Source organism: Aquarana catesbeiana, linkage group LG03 (assembly GCF_042186555.1).
Source record: "Aquarana catesbeiana isolate 2022-GZ linkage group LG03, ASM4218655v1, whole genome shotgun sequence".
NCBI classification, from domain to species: domain Eukaryota; kingdom Metazoa; phylum Chordata; class Amphibia; order Anura; family Ranidae; genus Aquarana; species Aquarana catesbeiana.
The window spans coordinates 347,821,740-347,839,515 of record NC_133326.1 but is presented as its reverse complement, the minus strand read 5'-3'; the positions used below and the strand labels follow the sequence as shown (position 1 = coordinate 347,839,515).

Genomic DNA, 17,776 nt, shown 5'->3' with positions numbered 1-17,776 from the left:
GTGGATATTTTGTTGTCTGTTTAAATTTTCCATTTCAGTTAATAGTATTTACCATCTCTGGCGTTTAACTCTTCTGCTGCCAGAGCCTTTTTTTGGAACATAATAAAATGCACATTTGAGGATTATCGAAACCCCCAAATATTTACTCTTAAAAGCAAAACCTTTGTAGAATAAAATGGTGGCGGTTACAATGTTACACAATGTTTGGGTAACTTTGCATTATCAAAGGTATACACCCTTAATACAGTGACAAGTTTATATACCCAAAACTGTCCACAGGTGACATTTTAAAAGCCTTCACAAGTCATCAACTTGGAATTACCCCAAAAGTTGGCCCCAAAATTAGAGTCCTTTCACATGTTCATCAGTTTGTTTGTTTTTTTGTTTTGTTTTTTACACCCAGTACCAATGCAAAAACGGATGAAAAACTGACCATTTGTCAGTTAACATCAGTTTTCCATCGCATCCGTTTTTTTGACGGATGAAAAATAAAGCTTTCATCCATTCAAAAAAAATGGATGTTGTCGGAAGCAGATGAAAATAGATGATCATCCGTTGTCAACCGTTTTTCCATAGGAATGCATTAATGTCCATTTTTCCATCTGTCAGCGGATGAAAAAAAAAAAAAAAGCCCCCCCTTTCCGGTGAATACAGCAATACTCAAGTTTTTCTGCAATTATTTATGTACATGTGTGTTATATGCAAGAGTTTTTGCAAGGGGAGATAAATAAATAAAAATATTAGAACTAAAACAGTTTTTTTACTTTGCACATAGTTTCACTTAAGATTACTACTTGATTGCACTTTTTGAACTACCCTTAGAAACATCAGGGCCTTTTGGCCTCCCTGTACTCAGGCAAAGCTGATCCTGGAAAGGGCCACATACGTGGATAAAGCACACATGGACACGCTGACCAATCAGAAGCCGTCCAGCCCAAACGGTCAGGAGAGGAGAGAGGAGTTGCGGGATTTAAAACCCCTGGACCCGTGAAGCGGCTTCTGAGTGCTTGGGATCAGCAAACTTGTACAGGAGGACAGCAGGGGGGACAAAGCCATGGGAGAGGCAGAAGGAGCCACAGATGTGCACAGTCAGATGGGAGCCAGTGGGACCAGTCAAGCATGGAGTTTCCCCACTCCTGTGTGAACTCTGGCTCAAAAGCACTGACAAGCCTGAGTTCACATAGGAGCTGTGGGGAAACTGCATGCGCTTTGGACAGGAATCGAACCACATTCCTGTTCAGATTGCATGCAATTCTTTGCAGTGTGGTTTGTGCCCATTCTATTTGTAAAACAGACAGCACAAGCTGTCCTGCAGATGTAGCAGTTGGAGATGTGAGAACCAACATTTACTACAAACAGGGGGTGCTTACAATGGTCAGCTTTTATTCATTTATGTAAAACCTTTATACCAAAAGAAAAAAAAAATGCTGCTGCAACTGCATTGTGAGCTGGAGTTTGGCTTCAATTTGTTAGTGTATTTAAACCTGCTAATATATCTGTGTGCTTCGGTCTAGAGCAAAAAAAAAAAAAAAAATAGGCTTTATACAGTAGATTTTAAACCAAACTTGGAGAATCAAGGATGATACAGCGCGTAAATTAATCAGATTGCATGTAAAAAATTTTTTAAAATGTCTGTGTTCCAGGATGACGGTCTGTAGTGGAGGAAAGGAAAGTGATGCTACAGCTGCATTGAAGAGTAGTTGATGACACAGTAAGTCCTGTGGCTAGTAGAGTGACTGCTGAGTAATATTAAATGATTGCTAGAGCAACAATAAATTGCAAGGCACAGAAATCACTTTATCTCAGTGTGAACACTGTAGATATTTCAAGAAACACTAACAGAATATATAAAAATTATACCAATATCTGTAAAGGTTAGTAAACAAACAACACACAATCAGATTTTGATCTAGCAGATAAAAAAAAAAAAAAAAAAGGAAGAAGGACTGCCAACTGTGTTGGTTGACTAGCAGACTAGATATAATTTGAAGGGATTGTTTTGGTAGACCCTCACTACACAGCGATTGTGTGCGGCACCAGATATAGGCACCATCTGTCATGTTTTAGCTCAATTTACTAGCGGCCTCCTGGGTTTCATTTATTCCTGCCCCAATATTAACCTGTTAAGTGATGCATTTTGATATACTTTGCAGCACAAGCAAAGACTAATGAAGGTAACAAGTATAGATTAGATACAAAAGCAAGTTTTAAAAAAAATATTCTAGGCAACAAAAGAAATAGTAGCCAATAATACTACTTTACTAAATTCTTAAAGTTTACCCATTTTACTTAAATCTAAATCTAACCTACTGCCGCAAAATTCCAGAAGCCTTCTGTGCATATTGGGTATCTAGCTGCACTGTGCAGGGTCTAGCTCCACTGCCTGAAGCCTGTCAAAGTCTATGGGCTGGGGGGGGGGGGGGGGGGGAGAACACTGTACCAATTGGTACTCACGTTTAGGTCCCTATGCATTCAGGGACAAATACCCAGAACACACATAATCTGCATTCCTGGAATTCGTCCTTGGAACGCATAGGACCCTAAACACCACTCGGTACAGCGTTAAGTCCCTTCCAGCTACAGCCTGCCATAGACTTTGACCGGCTGCATGCAGTGGGCCGGACATTGCATCTGTCTCTCCCAGGTACACTAAAGAGCTGGGAAAAATGCAAGACAGGCAGCTAGAGACACCCATATAGAAGTCTACTTCCTTCCATTGGTGCAACTTCCTGTTTCTCATCATCATATATACCACAAATCAGATTAAAACGTCAAAGCAAAGTTGACTGTGGATATGAAGAATCTGGATTTGTGTTCCCTGTATGCATTCTAAAGCAAGTCATAGATGATGCAATTAAAACCGCTTGATTCCCCCATCGACACAGTCAATTTGATGGGGAGGGGGAACAGTGCTATGGTGTTCTGCTGGTGAGATTTCCCTGCCATCAGAACACAATGATTACTGCTGACAGCTATAGTTGTTGATGGATTGACTTCAATACAACCAACCTGCCCATAGATGGATCGACTCTTGGCCAGTCCCGGCTGAGATTCAATCCATCCATGGCTGACTTATGGCTTCATTTTCAGCTTGAGTGGAGCTTGTCCAAATTTATAGAATAACAGGGTAACAACTGTCTACATCTTTTTATGTGCAATTAGAACTACATATAATTAAAGTGGATCTTCACTCTTTAGGGCAGGTTGGGCTGCCCTGCCTCCTCCCCAATTTACAGATAAATATATAATCTCACGTAGGCAAGTGTCCCTTGCCCCCCATGCAGATGTGCCACAGGGCTCAGATGCTGAGAGAGCCCAACAGTACAACTGTGCATGCAGTGTCCTTGGTACTTCCTGCAGGCTCAAAAGACTTCATCTCTATTATGTAAACTACTATTCCTATTAAACCCACCATGTAATGGAGATGAACAAAAGGCAGACATGTTTGAAGTCCAGAATGTATAACAACCATAGCTAGCTGCCCCTACAGATACAAAAGGGAAAAAAGTGTAGACACAGAAGAAGTGGGATATACACGAGGATTAGCAGGTGAAAATAAAGTGTAATTATAGCCAAACCCTTTTTTTGGGATACATTAGGGAAGAATTAACACCAGCCAAGTTTTTTTTTGCCAAGTCTCTACTAGGTAGATTCACACTCTATTTGTCCTGGTGGCCATCGTTAACAGAAAGTCATGGGAAAACAAAACATTTTAGAGTTGTCACCAGAGCAAGAGGTAAGGGGAAAATGGACTAGATATAGGTCAGTACTGGGGACAGTGGTCTGAAACTGGCTAGACAATTGCATAAAAATTCACTGCCAACGCTATTGCCTGCAGCCACTGATCAAGAAAAGCTTTCCCAGCATGTCTCTTTGACAGAAGTCAATTAAACAATTGACTTATCACGCTTGAGTAGCCACACACAGATAGAAGTCCGACTGGTCCTTACTGAACCAGCCCAATTCCAATCAGTGTATGGACAGCTAGTTTTTTTTCCCCAATAAAAACAACAAACATGTTATACTTACCTGCTCTGTGCAGTGGTTTTGCGGGTCCTCCTTCTGTGCTCCTGGCCTCTCCTTCGAGTGCCCACACACCAAGCAGCTTGCTATGGGGGCACCCAGAGTCACAGCTCCCTGTATCCAGTCAGACATGGAGCTGCGGCCCGGCCCCTCCCCTATCTCTCCTAACTGGTTGGCTGACTTTGATTAACAGCAGCATGAGCCAATGGCATCGCTGTGTCTCAGCCAATCAGAAGAGAGTCTCGGACAGCCGAGACACTCGTGGACAAAGATGGGGCTCAGGTAACTATTAGGGGGTGCTGGGGCAGCTGCTGCACACAGGTTTTTTTAATGCACAAGGATTAAAAAAAAAACCCTTCAGACTTTACAACTCCTTTAAGGCTGGATTCACACCTATGCAGTTTTAGTGCTTTTTGCATTTTGCACATTTGTACTACAGTCCATTTACCATGGTTTCCTATGGAACACATTCTGTAGTGCCAAAATCTGCAAAATGCAAAAAGCACTAAAAATGCATAGGTGTGAATCAGGCTTAACTCTGTGGAGACTTTCCAACACTGCCAATGGCCTCTCGGGGAGAGGCCGAAAAGGAAATCTCCCTCACAGGACATACAGCAAAGAATAAAACTGACAGGATTTTAATATAATATAATATAATATATATATCATACACACACTTTAATCGCCAGCCCACAATGTACTGCAGACAAAGGCGAGTGGCATACTGGTACATTGCAGGTTTAGGGCACGTATGACCAAAGGCACACAGCGATGTCAACAGGTTCCGGCCAATGACTCATGGTCAGGGCCTGTTGATCGGCTGTGTCCAATCGAAGCAAAGCAGGGAGAAGAAACAGATCTTTAGTAAAAATCAGCACAGGGCACACATTTAACCCCCTTGATTACCCAAGATGGTAACCCCTTACCAGTCAGTGTCATTAGCACAGTGACAGTATATAGTATTATCCCTTTATTAGTGTCACTGGTGATTTCAGTGCCTGTCAGTTTCCACTCAGTGTCAGATTGCCTGCCACACTATTGAAGTCCCATTATAAGTCACTGATCACTGCCATTAGTAGCAAAAAAAAGTTTTTTTGCTGGAGATATGTTCTAGTAGAAAATAAAAAGAAGTTGGGTTATTTATAATAAAACAAAAAAAAAAGAAGGACCCAGTAGTGATCAAATACCACCAAAATAAAGCTTTGTGTGAACATTTTTTAATTTTTATATAAATTTTGTTTGGCTACAACATTTAACCACTTAAGCCCTGGACCATTTTGCTGGCCAAAGACCAGAGCACTTTTTGCGATTCGGCACTGCGTCGCTTTAACTGACAATTGCGTGGTGCTCCCAAACAAAACGGACGACCTTTTTTTTCCCCCACAAATAGAGCTTTCTTTTGGTAGTATTTGATCACCCCTGCAGTTTTTATTTTTTGTGCTATAAACAAAAAAAAGGCGACAATTTTGGGAAAAAAAAAAAAAACAAAAAAGCATATTTTTTACATTTTGCTATAATAAATATCCCTCAAAAATATATTAAAAAAAAACTTTTTTTCCTCAGTTTAGGCCGATAGGTATTCTACTTTTTTTTTTTACCAAAAATAATTATATATCGCAATAAGCGTTTGATTGGTTTGTGTGTTTATAAAATAGGGGATAGTTTTATGGCATTTTTGTTAATTATTATTATTATTTTTTTTTTTTTACTAGTAATAAACGGCGATCAGTGATTTTTATCATGACTGCGACATTAAGGCAGACACATCGGACATTTTTGACACATTTTTGGGACCATTGTTATTTATACAGCAATCAGTGCTATACAAAATGCACCGATTCCTGTGTAAATGACACTGGCAGTGAAGGGGTTAACCACTAGGGGGCGGGGAGGGGTTAAGTATGTCCTGGGGTGTGATTCTAACTGTGGAGGGGGGGCGTGGCTAGTTGTGGCACATCACTGATCTCTACTCCCGATCACAGGGAGCAGAGATCAGTGACACTGTCACTAGGCAAAACGGGGAGATGCTTGTTTACATTAGCATCTCCCCATTCTTCCTCTCCGTGAGACGTGGGTATCCCCACAGACAGAGTTCACGGGACCCACGAACCAACTCATAGAGCTTGCCGCGGGTGCAGGCCGCCTCTTAAAGGGCAACGTACAGGTACGTTAGTTTGCCTGTACGAGCTCTTCTACCGCAGTATATCTGCGTGAGGCAGTCGGCAAGCGGTTAAAGTAGTGCAGTGCTAAATAGCCTGGTCATGAACGGGCTAAAACCTTCCTCAGCTGAGGTGGTTAACTATGGTGAAACATGACTGCACAAGGAGTAAGAGTGGCCACTAACAGGAAACGTGGCAGGATAACAATGCAGCACAGCAAACGAGAGATGGGGGCAGATCACTGTCACACCATAACAGGGAGAACCTGTACAAGGACATGCAAAGCAGGGATTACAAGGCATTATGTTAATGAAAACTGCAGATTTAAAATGACTTCTGAAATGACGTTAACATTTTAAAGCTTATACAAGATGATTGGACTTTTTAGGTTTTCACATTTTTTTGTATTGGACTCTTAGGGATATTGGCATTATTCACCTTTGGATTTGTTAATATATGGTTTTTAAATATTTTTCAGTGCTGTATTTCTAATTAATTTTGAGGGTTTATATTTACTTTAAAATGCAAGATTAAAAGCAACAAAAGTATCTACAATATACATAATACAACAGCTCTCAAATAACGTAGTGGACATTCAGGCAATTGTTAAATTACAAGACAAATGATGGCGACTTCTTAACCATATGAAAAATAAATCTTCTGCTCATGGGTCCCTAATGATCGGAGAGAGTTGGGCAGAGATTTGGCTACAATCGGTAATAAAAGAATCAAGTCCTGATCCAAGTCCAATGCTATCAGAGTGAAGAGTAATGTTCAGAGTGAGCAGGGGACAAAGAACAGATGTAGTACGTTACACCGGGGTGGTGCTGGAGCAAAGATCAGCAGGAGGGCTACACAGCTGTCACACAGCGAGATGTCTATTTACCAAGTTCAGGGGATATCGGCCTTGCAGCAGGTTGCTGTCCTCCTGCTGCTCTATCAAATTTCTGTCAAAACAAATCAGTACGCTTACCAAAACTAGCATTCTAATCCGCCTCCTTTCAGCCTCCCGGCTGACTTTCTGCAGCAACCAAAAAAACGTTGATGCAGTCAATCCATATTTTGCATTCACTAAAATTAACGTACAGAAAATTAAGACGACTTTTGGAGAAAGAATAAAAAAAAGTTTTGGATGTTATAGTAGAGGCATGCAGAATTCACTACTGACTACACAGGGTGGGTATAAATCAATGGAGAAAAAAAAAAAAAATTATAATAAAAATAAGATTTAGTTTTTTTTCAAATGTATTTTAATAAAATGCTTTTGGAGTAAAAATCTATCTAAAGATAGTTTTTAATAATTCAGTTTATTCAGTATGAAATGGAGCTTAGTTATGTAGAATGAGGCTGTATACTCTTAATATTTACATTTTTGGTAAACTCAATTAATCCAAGCTCTGCAAGTTTAGATAACATGCATTCACACAATTTCACAGCATCCATGAGATAAAATACATTTCAGGAATATTCCTTTATCCAATTGTTTTGCAAATCTATGTACACTACAAACTGTATAATTTAATGAGTTCTGATGTCGCTGTTTTACTAACCTGACAGCTTATTATTCTAAATAGGAAACCTTAATTTTGTTTGCAAAAAAATTACCAGTAAGAATGAGTCCTTACATTTAAGGAGCACCTGTCATTTCAGATCCATCGTGGCAGCGCCTGTTAGCTGGCATCCACTCACCTGCTTCCGCCACGTCCCTCACCTTGTGTCACTCCTGCATCACCAGCCGTCCCAATAAAGTTAACAGGACTGTTGGTGAGTCAACAGCAGGTCAGAGGAGCAGCCGCTGTGGGACAGATGACAGTTGCTCTTTAAAAATTATGATTTAAATCAAGCCTTTTACTAGTGATTTAAATTGACGTGATTTAAATCAAATCCACCCTACATGGACAGATATCAAATACAAGAGTAAATAGATTTTAAGCAATTACAGTATTTTTATATCCCTCGTACATAAAGGATCAGATCATTTCATAAATCTGGGAAAACAGTGGTTAAAAGATAAACAATGTTTACACAAGATAAGTAAACTCAAATACAACAAAAGAGCAGAATGGTAAACAAATCGCTATTTAGCAAATATAAGCTTAATAAATATTATGGGGCCAACAAAAAGCTTATAAAATTTGTTGCAATTGTCATTTCTTCAAATCTCAGATGGTTGGCAGGACAGACATTTGGTCAAGGCTGCAAGATACACACAAAAACATATTATATTAATACATACACGCACCATAATTTTAAGAGGGAAGTTTCAGGAAAAAAACAAAAAACAAAAAAAAAAAAAACCCTTTCCAACTTTCCACGGCCCCCTGCACAGCACACATACTCCTTTCATTATAAAGCCCCCCCCCCCCCCCCCTGCACTCCGTTTTGTGGGACAGCGCTGCCAGCATACTTTAAAAAGTTAAGAAAATATTACTGACAGCACTTTCTCATATACTGCTCCTCTGGTGTCACTCTCATTGTAAATAAAAGCTTCTATATATCTCAATTAACGCCGCTCTCTCGTGGACGCGGTCATGTGACTTTCCTTTGCTGTTTCATTGATGGTCACATGACTGTTCTCCTCCTCCAATGAAAAGCTACACTCGAGGAGGAGGCGGAGCGGGAGGAGGACAGTGGCCAGAACGAGCGGTGTTACTTGAGGTATTACAGGCTCCCATTTATAAAAATATAAATACAAACGTGAATCAAAGATGATGCATATGTAAAGATGCCATATAAGATCTATAAAGTGTAAAAATGATTGCAATTACTGTATGATACCAATTATGCATGTGACCAACATAATACAGAAAAAACACACACATTGTATTATAAAGTGCAATTATAAAGTGCAATAGCATATAAAGTGCCAAAAAAAATAAATACATTTTGTGAAAAGTTCCTTAAATGTCTTGAGTTTAAAGAAGAAAATCCCGTGTGAGATATAGAGCCTGGATCAAATGCTTGACCACATGATACCCGGCAGCGAGGTAGAAGGCTTACCGGAAAGCCAGCGACCACCCATTTAGGGGGGGGGGTGTCACAAAACACTTGTTGGATCAATGATCCCATAGAAGGATGTCCTGAGCGTCTCCCACCAGAAGCCTCCACACACCAAGCGATGGTCAGACTAGAGCAGCTATCCACAGTATCAGGAGGTGTAAACATGCAAAGAAGCAAAGACTTGCATTGCTGCATACAGGTATTCTGACCCAAACGAGTCTCCAATGCAAATTAGAATAAAAGAATTCCTTGCAAGTATAAAATCCACAAACGTGTGTAGGCGATCGCGCAGAGCATGCGAGCGTAGCGTCGCAACAATCGTTTCGCCAGATGTGACATCATCAGGGGTACCTGATGCAGCACTGCAATTTTTTACCAAATGAACATTTTATTTCCGATTATATTCATTTATCTAATTACTTTTGAGCCCCTACAAATATCCATTTGTACTTGATATTTATGTTCAACCCCTTGAATTAAAGCTGAAAGTCTGCACTTCAAATTAATTCATTCTGATAATCCAGCCACCTGCTCTTCTCTCTTCCCCTCCAGGATCGCTGGGAGAACGGCTCCCATTCTACCCTGCATGCCGGTGGTGCCCGCCCCCCCCTCTCCCCCGCTCCCAGGCAGCCCACTGTCGCCAGTCCTCATTTTCCACTCATAAAATGTGAGTGGAAAATTTGAGGGCTGGTCTAGCATTTAAATGATCTTTTAGGGCTTGTTCACACTTGACTAAATCTTGAACGCTTAAACACTCCCAAACATGGCCATAGTGTTAGTATGGCCGGTAGACACGCGTTAATGAGCTTTAGTTCAGGCATTAGACTGGCATTTTACAAGCATTAATGACAAGTTAAAAAGGCTCCCCAAACAGCCTATGGGCAGTTTTAAAGCATTTGATGAGCGTTAAGGCGCTTTAAACCGCTCCACAAACGCCTATTCCATTATAGTAAATGATCTAATCGTAAACATCCCACAACTGCCTGCCAGAGCATTTGCAAAGCGTTACCATAGACGTGAATGGAAGGTGTTGAAAGGCTTCAAATGCCTCCTGACTCGACATAAGGCTTTAATTTTGAAGTGACGTGAGACTAACACTTTGTTTTGATAGTGTGAACAGCACTGCATCATAGGCATTTGAGGGGTACTTTTAACGCATCTCAAGCGCCTGCTTTTAAATGGCAGTGTGAACTTAGCCTTAGGCTGGCCATAAATTAGTTATTTTTCGTTCAACCAGCAGACTGAACCATATTCCCCCCCCATCCACACATTCCTCCACCTGGAGAGAAAAAAAAAACACCCAAGACATGCCTCTGCTCCTTTTCCAAGGAAAGTGATTGGCAGCGGTTTCTGATACGCTGCTCTGGAAATCCTTTAAATCGCTTCAAGGCATGCCAGGTGTGTATATATTTCAGGCTGTGTGTGCGTGCATGTAGGCACAGTCAGCATCTGGTCGTCTAACAAATTTTTACGAACGTCAGAGCATGCCTGCACCCTGATGTAGAGAATCATGGGACATATAGTCCCAAGATTTGTTACCAGTGACATTAAAAGCCCTTGCTTCCTAATCCCAGGTGTATTTGGCTGCAATATCATCTGGAAGTAGCAATCATGCGACAATTTCACCTATACATTCATTTCTGATTAAATGCACAAGGCTTTAGTACCACTTTAAAGACATACAACTCATCCAGGTAGCGTCTTCACTATCAGCACATACCACAGAGTTTATAGCCATAAAGGGCCTATTTCCACCACTGTGCTACACACATTTATTCTGAGTCGCCAAAAGCAACTTGCCAATAGGCACGCTACACTGTGCAATGTCTATCAGTGAACTAGTTTGCATTGTGCAGCGCTACCAGAGATGCGACATGCACCCTTTTTGGTGTGTTATGCAGTCCATCTAACTGAATGAGCTGTGCAACATAGTGCAAATCATGCCCATGCACCACAGTGGTGTGAAAGGCCCCTAAATCTGTCACCTCAGTACCATGGAATGTATCAACACAGCTGTTGATTGTCCATGAACAAGATGTGTGATATGAAAGTTTGTGAAACCACTTTATTCTAATAACATAATCCAATTACCATAAAAGACAGGTGATAAAAGCAGATGTGACCCCATGATATTAATAACAATACAATAATAATACAAGACAATCCCAACTATTAAATATATTCTTTTGTGTAAAGTTTTCAGTGTTTACATGAGCAATTTCTGAGCTGCTCTGTGTACATGTTTAGCCACCTCAGAATGTGGCAGCCTACCCTCCCTCGTTTGCTCATTTGAATGAGGCCTAAAATTCTATGTGTATACAAAACTTTTTGTATGTGTGGTTTAGAATTGAAAAGTTGATTGCCATCTCCCTTGGAGAGATTCACCCTCTCTGAAGGTGCTGATCCCCATTGTTATCACTACTGAAAGAGAAAATAAACCAAAATTTTGAGCGGTCACTGGAGGAAAAAAAAAAAAAAAAAAAAAAAAAAAAAAAAGGGGGGGGGGGGGGGGGGGTGGATTCCTATTTCAGAAACTACTGTCTTTTAAGGCTGGGTTCACACCTATGCAAATTTTCCCCGTATCCAATTCGCATGACACGAGATGGTGACCAGCTCTCTATGGAGCTGGTTCACATATCTCTGTTGCGGCTGCGGAACGGCTTGCACAGGAATGCTGTGAGTCTTTGGCTCCGTTTTAGGGCCTAATTCAGGCAAAGATTCAGCCCTGAAACGGAGAACAGGGACGCACTGGATCCCTGCTGCGAGCCGCATGCGGCAGAGGTGAACCCAGCCTAAAAGGAAAGTTTAGGGGCTTTTTTTTTTTAATATAACCCAAATGGGATTTGACATTCAACTACAGTGCTGTAGCCACCAGAGGTAAAGTGCACATAATTGCAGGGTGGACTGGCGAGCATGGCAACAGTGCTGCTTGTCAAACAACATGCCAAGCTAAAATTGCTGCACCACAAAGCATAATGGCCATGTCAACATACACAGACCCAAGCAGCCACCATGTCCCACTATAGGTGTGTAGTTAGTGGTTGTAAAACCAGGGGATCAAGCACCTGTTTTTTTATTTCCCCTGGGGATCCTTGTGAACTTGTAACAAAAATGTGAATTGAAGAAAGACACAACTGCTGTGTGAAGTCCACATAGGACTTAATTGTTTCCTGGACTGGCTCTGCAATCGAAAGAGTAGCCAATGCATTTTAGGGAATCAAGAAGGCCCCTTCACCAGGGCTTGAGATATACATTGTTTTATAAGGCCTGAATGTTAACTGGACCTTTAATAATATTCCATTATCTGCACTAGGGATGCACCGATACCATTTTTTTTTTTTTTTTACACGAGTACCAATACTTTTTTTTTTTAGTACTCGCCGATACCAATTACCAATACTTACCAAAACTGTTTTGTTTTCACTTCAGCACTGGTACAAAGCATTGAAAAAAAGTAATTTACAAATGAAATAGATTTTTTAATTTTTGCACTTTTTCAATGTGAATTGAAATACATTCATATTTAGGGATTAATAAAGGGTTACACAGAAGAACATTTGTTCATTCCTTTGATCTGCAGATGAAGAAACAGAAAGATACAAAAAGAAACAATTTTTTTTATTTTAGTGTTTCAGGGGCTGAGCAATGTTGTTAATAAACATTGCCAGCTGCTTTTTTTTTTTTTTTTTTTTTTTTTTTTTTTTTTGACAGCACCAATTACCGGACTTTTTTTTTAACACTTCAGCTGCCAACAGGGGAGACCCACTGACAGGTCAAAGAACTGAGCTTGAAAGTATCGGTTTCAGGTATTCGTGCATTTGAACAAGTACCGATACTTGTGCAAATACTTGGTATCGGCACCAATACTAGTATCGGTTCAACCCTAATCTGAACACGTCTTTTCAGCAGCGGGTTTGGCAGTATGAACTTACCCTTGGGGCTCGTTTACACTTGCATTGCTATAAAGAGTGATCCACCATGGATTGCTTTCCAGACAAAGGAGGTACAGAAGCAGCCAACAGGCATTCGGTAGCTGATCTTTTTTTTTTTAACAGGGTTTTTAAAGAAGAATACTGTGCTGCGATCTTGAGTCTAGGCTTGTAGCTTGCAGTTGCGATACAACCCCATTCCCTTAAATGGGGCACATTCAATGTCTGTATTGGTTCACATATCTCTGTTGTGGCTGCGGAACGGCTTGCACAGTAATGCTGTCAGTCAGGATACGTTTTCATACAAGTACATGGCACATGTCAGGAATATAAAATGTTGGGTCTAAATGTTGGGTAAAAACGAGGCTTAAAGTGTTACTAAAGCCACAACAGTAAAATCAGTCTGCATATTCAGTAAAGCATTCTTGTTATACTCACTGTGGAACCTAAGGGGTTAAACCTGTGCATTGTATAAAAAGGATGTTTGATCCTTTATTCTCTGATCCTCCCCTTCTTTCACTGTCCCCAATCCATCTCCTGATAGTACAGAGCCTTGGGGGGGGGGGGGGTGCATGTGATCAGCACGGGGCCAATTAGCACTGTCCAGACAGAGGGTTGGGGGTCATGCAGCCTCATAGTACAATCAGGGAAGAATGAAAACTCCTCCTACAAGCTTTAACCAGTGCTTGGCCAGACACTGATAGAAGTCACAAGACTATAGAGTGCTGATAAAAAAACATATTAAGCAGTTTATATTTACTAAAAGTATTGCATTTCCATGTTCTGTGCACTGTGGGAGACCGGATGTAGTGAATGCAGGGTCCTGGGTTTAATAACACTTTTACAACCTACATTTACCATCCCCAAAGGCTAGGTTCACATTTGTGCGGATTGGGAACCCGTGCATAATTCCACGTATTCCTGACCCACAGGCAACGCATGCTGCTCTTTAACCACTTGCTGACTGCACTATAGCCAAATGACAGCTACAGAGCGGCTGGCTAGTTCTGGAAGGCCGTTATATGACGGCTTCCCGTGATCACACCTACCGCATGCCCACTGCGTTATCGGAACTCACGGGGAGAGAAGAGAGCCAATAACCGGCTTGTGTAAAAAGGAAAATGTAGGTCCCTTTCACACGTGCTTTCTGATCAGGTCCACCTGTCAGTTATTCAGGTGGACCTTATCGGACACTCCATTCACTCCTATGGAGCAGCGGATGTCAGCGGTGACATCCGCTCCTATCCATGAAATCCAGACGGATGGTGTCCCTATTTTCCATCTGTTTGGCGGATTGGATGAAAACTGACAGGCGGAACAGTTTTCATCGATCTTCCTACAGAGGGGAGCGGGGGCTCCAACAGGTCCGTCTCTGCACAATGAGCGGAGATGGACCTGTCATCCACCTGCTCAGCGGAGCGATCCCCTGCTGAGCAAAGCAAAGTCTGCTGGGCGGACCACCTGTGCGAAAGGCCCGTATACTGATTATCAGTGCAGTCTCAACAGTGCTGCCAATCAGTGCCGCCTCATCAGCATACATCGGTTGTTTAATTAGCAAAAAAAAAATAGAAAAAAAAAAAATTGGTCTATTTGAGTGAAAAAAAACATTTTTGTTTGGGTACAGTGTTGCATGACCGCTTCCTGAAAATTGGCCTTGGAAGGAAGGGAGTAAGGCCCCTTTCACACGGGACGGATCAGTGATGATCCGCTGAGCCAGCGGATGACAGGGCGGTCCCTGCACACTGTGCAGGGACTGCCCTGTCAGATCTCCGCTCTCCCCTATGGGGGAAAATCGGATGAACACAGACCGTCTGTCCATGTTCATCCGATCCGCTCTGCAGACAGAAAAAATAGGATTTTCCTCCATCTACAGAATCGGATGATAGTGGGGACGGATGATATCGGGTGTCAGCGGATGTTCAACCGCTGATACCCGCTATCCCATAGGGATGCATGTATGTCTGTATTTCATCCAAAAACGAATGGATGAAATACAGACATACTGTCCGCACGTGAAAGGGGCCTAAAAGTGCCCAGTAGGCAAGTGTTTAACAGATGTGTGAGGGTGCCATTAAGATGCAGGGTTTTTAACCACCTCAATACTGGGCACTTTCGCCCCCTTCCTTCCCAGACCAATTTTCAGCGCTCTTGCTTTCAATGACAATTGCACGGTCATGCAATGCTGTACCCAAATGAAATTTTTATCATTTTGTTCACACAAATAGAGCTTTCTTTTGGTGGTATTTATTCACGACTCCGTTTTTTATTTTTTGCGATATAAGCGAAAAAGAGAGGGGAAATTTGGAAAAAAAAAAAATTCTTCTATTTTAAAAGAAATCCAATAAAATCGAATTTTGTCATAAATTGGTTTTGTCATAATTAGTTTGTGTGATCACGGACAGATGTACGCAAATGATCATGTACAGATGTGCGCAGGTGATCACAGACATATGTGTGCAGATAATCATTGGGACATGCAATTTTACTGGGACATGTGTGTGGGGACGTGTGTTTACTGTGTGTTTTACATGAGTGGGGATACTAGACTGGTGATCAGTGAGTAAATAGCTGTAAAAAACAGCTCATACACACTGATCACCAGCCAGCTGCAGTGATCTGCTCTCCTCTCCTCACTGACAACTTCCGTGTGAGGAGAGCAGATTGCCTAGCAACCAGCTCTGTGTTTACATCACATGACGGCTGTGATTTGACACGGCCGTCATGTGATCAGGAGGGCCAATCACAGAGCCCTCCTGCCGATCGGAGATGCATCCTGTCCTGGTGACACGAGCGCATCGGGATGGCGCTGCTGCGCGGGCGATCCCGCTCCTTCTGAGGGACGTTCCCGAACGTCCACTCAGAAGGAGAGAGTGCCCACCTGGCGGTTTATGTGCAGTGACCGGCTGGGAAGTGGTAAAAAAAAAAAAAAAAAAGGGGGGGGGGTGGGGACTTTTTCCCCGCGTTTATGGCACGTACAGCAGCCCATTCAAATGAGAGCCGCGTGACCAGCTACAGTGTGAAGCTAGCCTAAGAGACTTCCAGTTGTGTCTTCAGGATAGAAAAGTAAAGGGGAACCTCCTTAATGAGGCACACAGAAAATTATAACCTGTCAGGGGTTGAAGAAAAACAGTTTTGACCAAACATACACTTTAAAGCAGAACTAAACCCTCCTATCCTTTTCAGCCAAGGAAGCTGCCATCTTAGCCTCTGTTTGATTTGCAGTTGCCATGGGGGATCAGTTAGGACACCAGCCATTTGATGCCTTGACAGGTTGGCTGAGAGCACAAGCAAATGTAAGTTAGCATAAGGCTACTTTCACACTGAGGCGCTTTACAGGCGCTATAGCGCTAAAAATAGCGCCTCTCCTGTCACACCGAGTACTTTCGCACTGGGGCACTGCGCTGGCAGGACGCTTAAAAAAAGTCCTGCAAGCAGCATCTTTGAGGAGCTTTAGGAGCCGTGTATACACCACTCCTAAAGCGCCGCTTTGTGGGCGCTTTTAACCCTTAACCCTTTAAGGATTAAAAGCGCCCTGCTAGCAGTCGAAAAGCGCTGCTAAAAATAGCAGCACTTTACTGCTGACGCCGCAGTGTGAAAGTGTCCTAACTGTTTTTTGAAACTATTAAAAATCGGTGGCTTTAAGAAGAACTCCAACTGCAATACTGGTATTGCCCCCATATGCAGCAACATTGTAAAAGTTGGTTACTTTGCGATTGTCCGTGTGAAGCGGCTGAAGGTGTGAATGGTCCAGTAATGGAAGGGTAGGTTACCAACACTCATCACAACTATGGGAGACTTGGATGAGCGCTGGAACATCCTCAACTTTACAGGACAAGTCCAGATAACAGGGACTGGCTATAGGACCTGTATACATGGTTCTCCATTGTACCTGGACATGTCAGCATCCCTCCCAATCAGAAGGAAGCATACCCCCATGGCAGTGCCAGGCTGACCTATGCCCAGCCTGCCAGCTCATCCCCTCACATGAGCCTGCCATGACCAGTCCCCCTACCCGGCTTGTATATGTACCGGGCCAGTAACAGACAAAAGAAGAGCATTGAATCCCTTTCCATCTCTCCTCCTCCCCCTCTCTCTCTCTCTCCCCTCCTCTTCCCCACCATTCTCCCTTCCTCACCTCCGGTCCCGTCCGAGTTCTCGTTCAGGCTGCCCGAGGAGTCGTGGTGAGTGCCCACACACCCTCCCATGGGTGCCGGCGGGGGCAGCCTCGGCCGTTATCGTCTCTCTTTGCCTTCACAGGGCGGGCGCGCTCACGCTGCGCGGCGCCAGGCACAGGAACGAGGAGAAGGAAGGAGAAGAAGGGCGCGCTCCCGCGCCGCCGACGTCACGGCCCTCCACTCCCCGCTATAAAGCAGATGCCTCCTCCTGCCGTGTGCGGGTGACGTCACGAGCGGCTCTGGTTCCCTAGTAGTCGCTGATGAGGACGGACGCTGCTCTGAGTTGGTTTCCGCAGGCTTCCTATTGGTTGTGTTAGGAGGATGGGTCCCAGCATGTGCTACTCTACATCTGTTACAGTGCAGCACATTCCGCCGCCTCAGCTGGAATTCATCAGCCGGCTGAAGAGGAATAGATTTTTAGAAGATTTGCTGGGAACTTGTATTAAAGCCTGTGTGAAAGGGGGAGCTTCACCCTTTACTCCTCAGAAAT

At 42.7% G+C, this 17,776-nt stretch overlaps 1 protein-coding gene across 1 annotated transcript in view; it reads right to left on the bottom strand.

Annotated features, from left to right (window-relative positions):
• The window catches only part of UBTD2 (ubiquitin domain containing 2), a 162,898-nt gene extending 145,408 nt beyond the window's left edge, over positions 1–17,490 (bottom strand). The window contains exon 1 of the mRNA XM_073620586.1: positions 17,247–17,490. Coding sequence (XP_073476687.1) covers positions 17,247–17,316 — 70 coding nt within the window. The 5' untranslated portion in view covers positions 17,317–17,490. The remainder of the gene's footprint in view (positions 1–17,246) is intronic.
• Between the last annotated feature and the right edge of the window lie 286 nt (positions 17,491–17,776).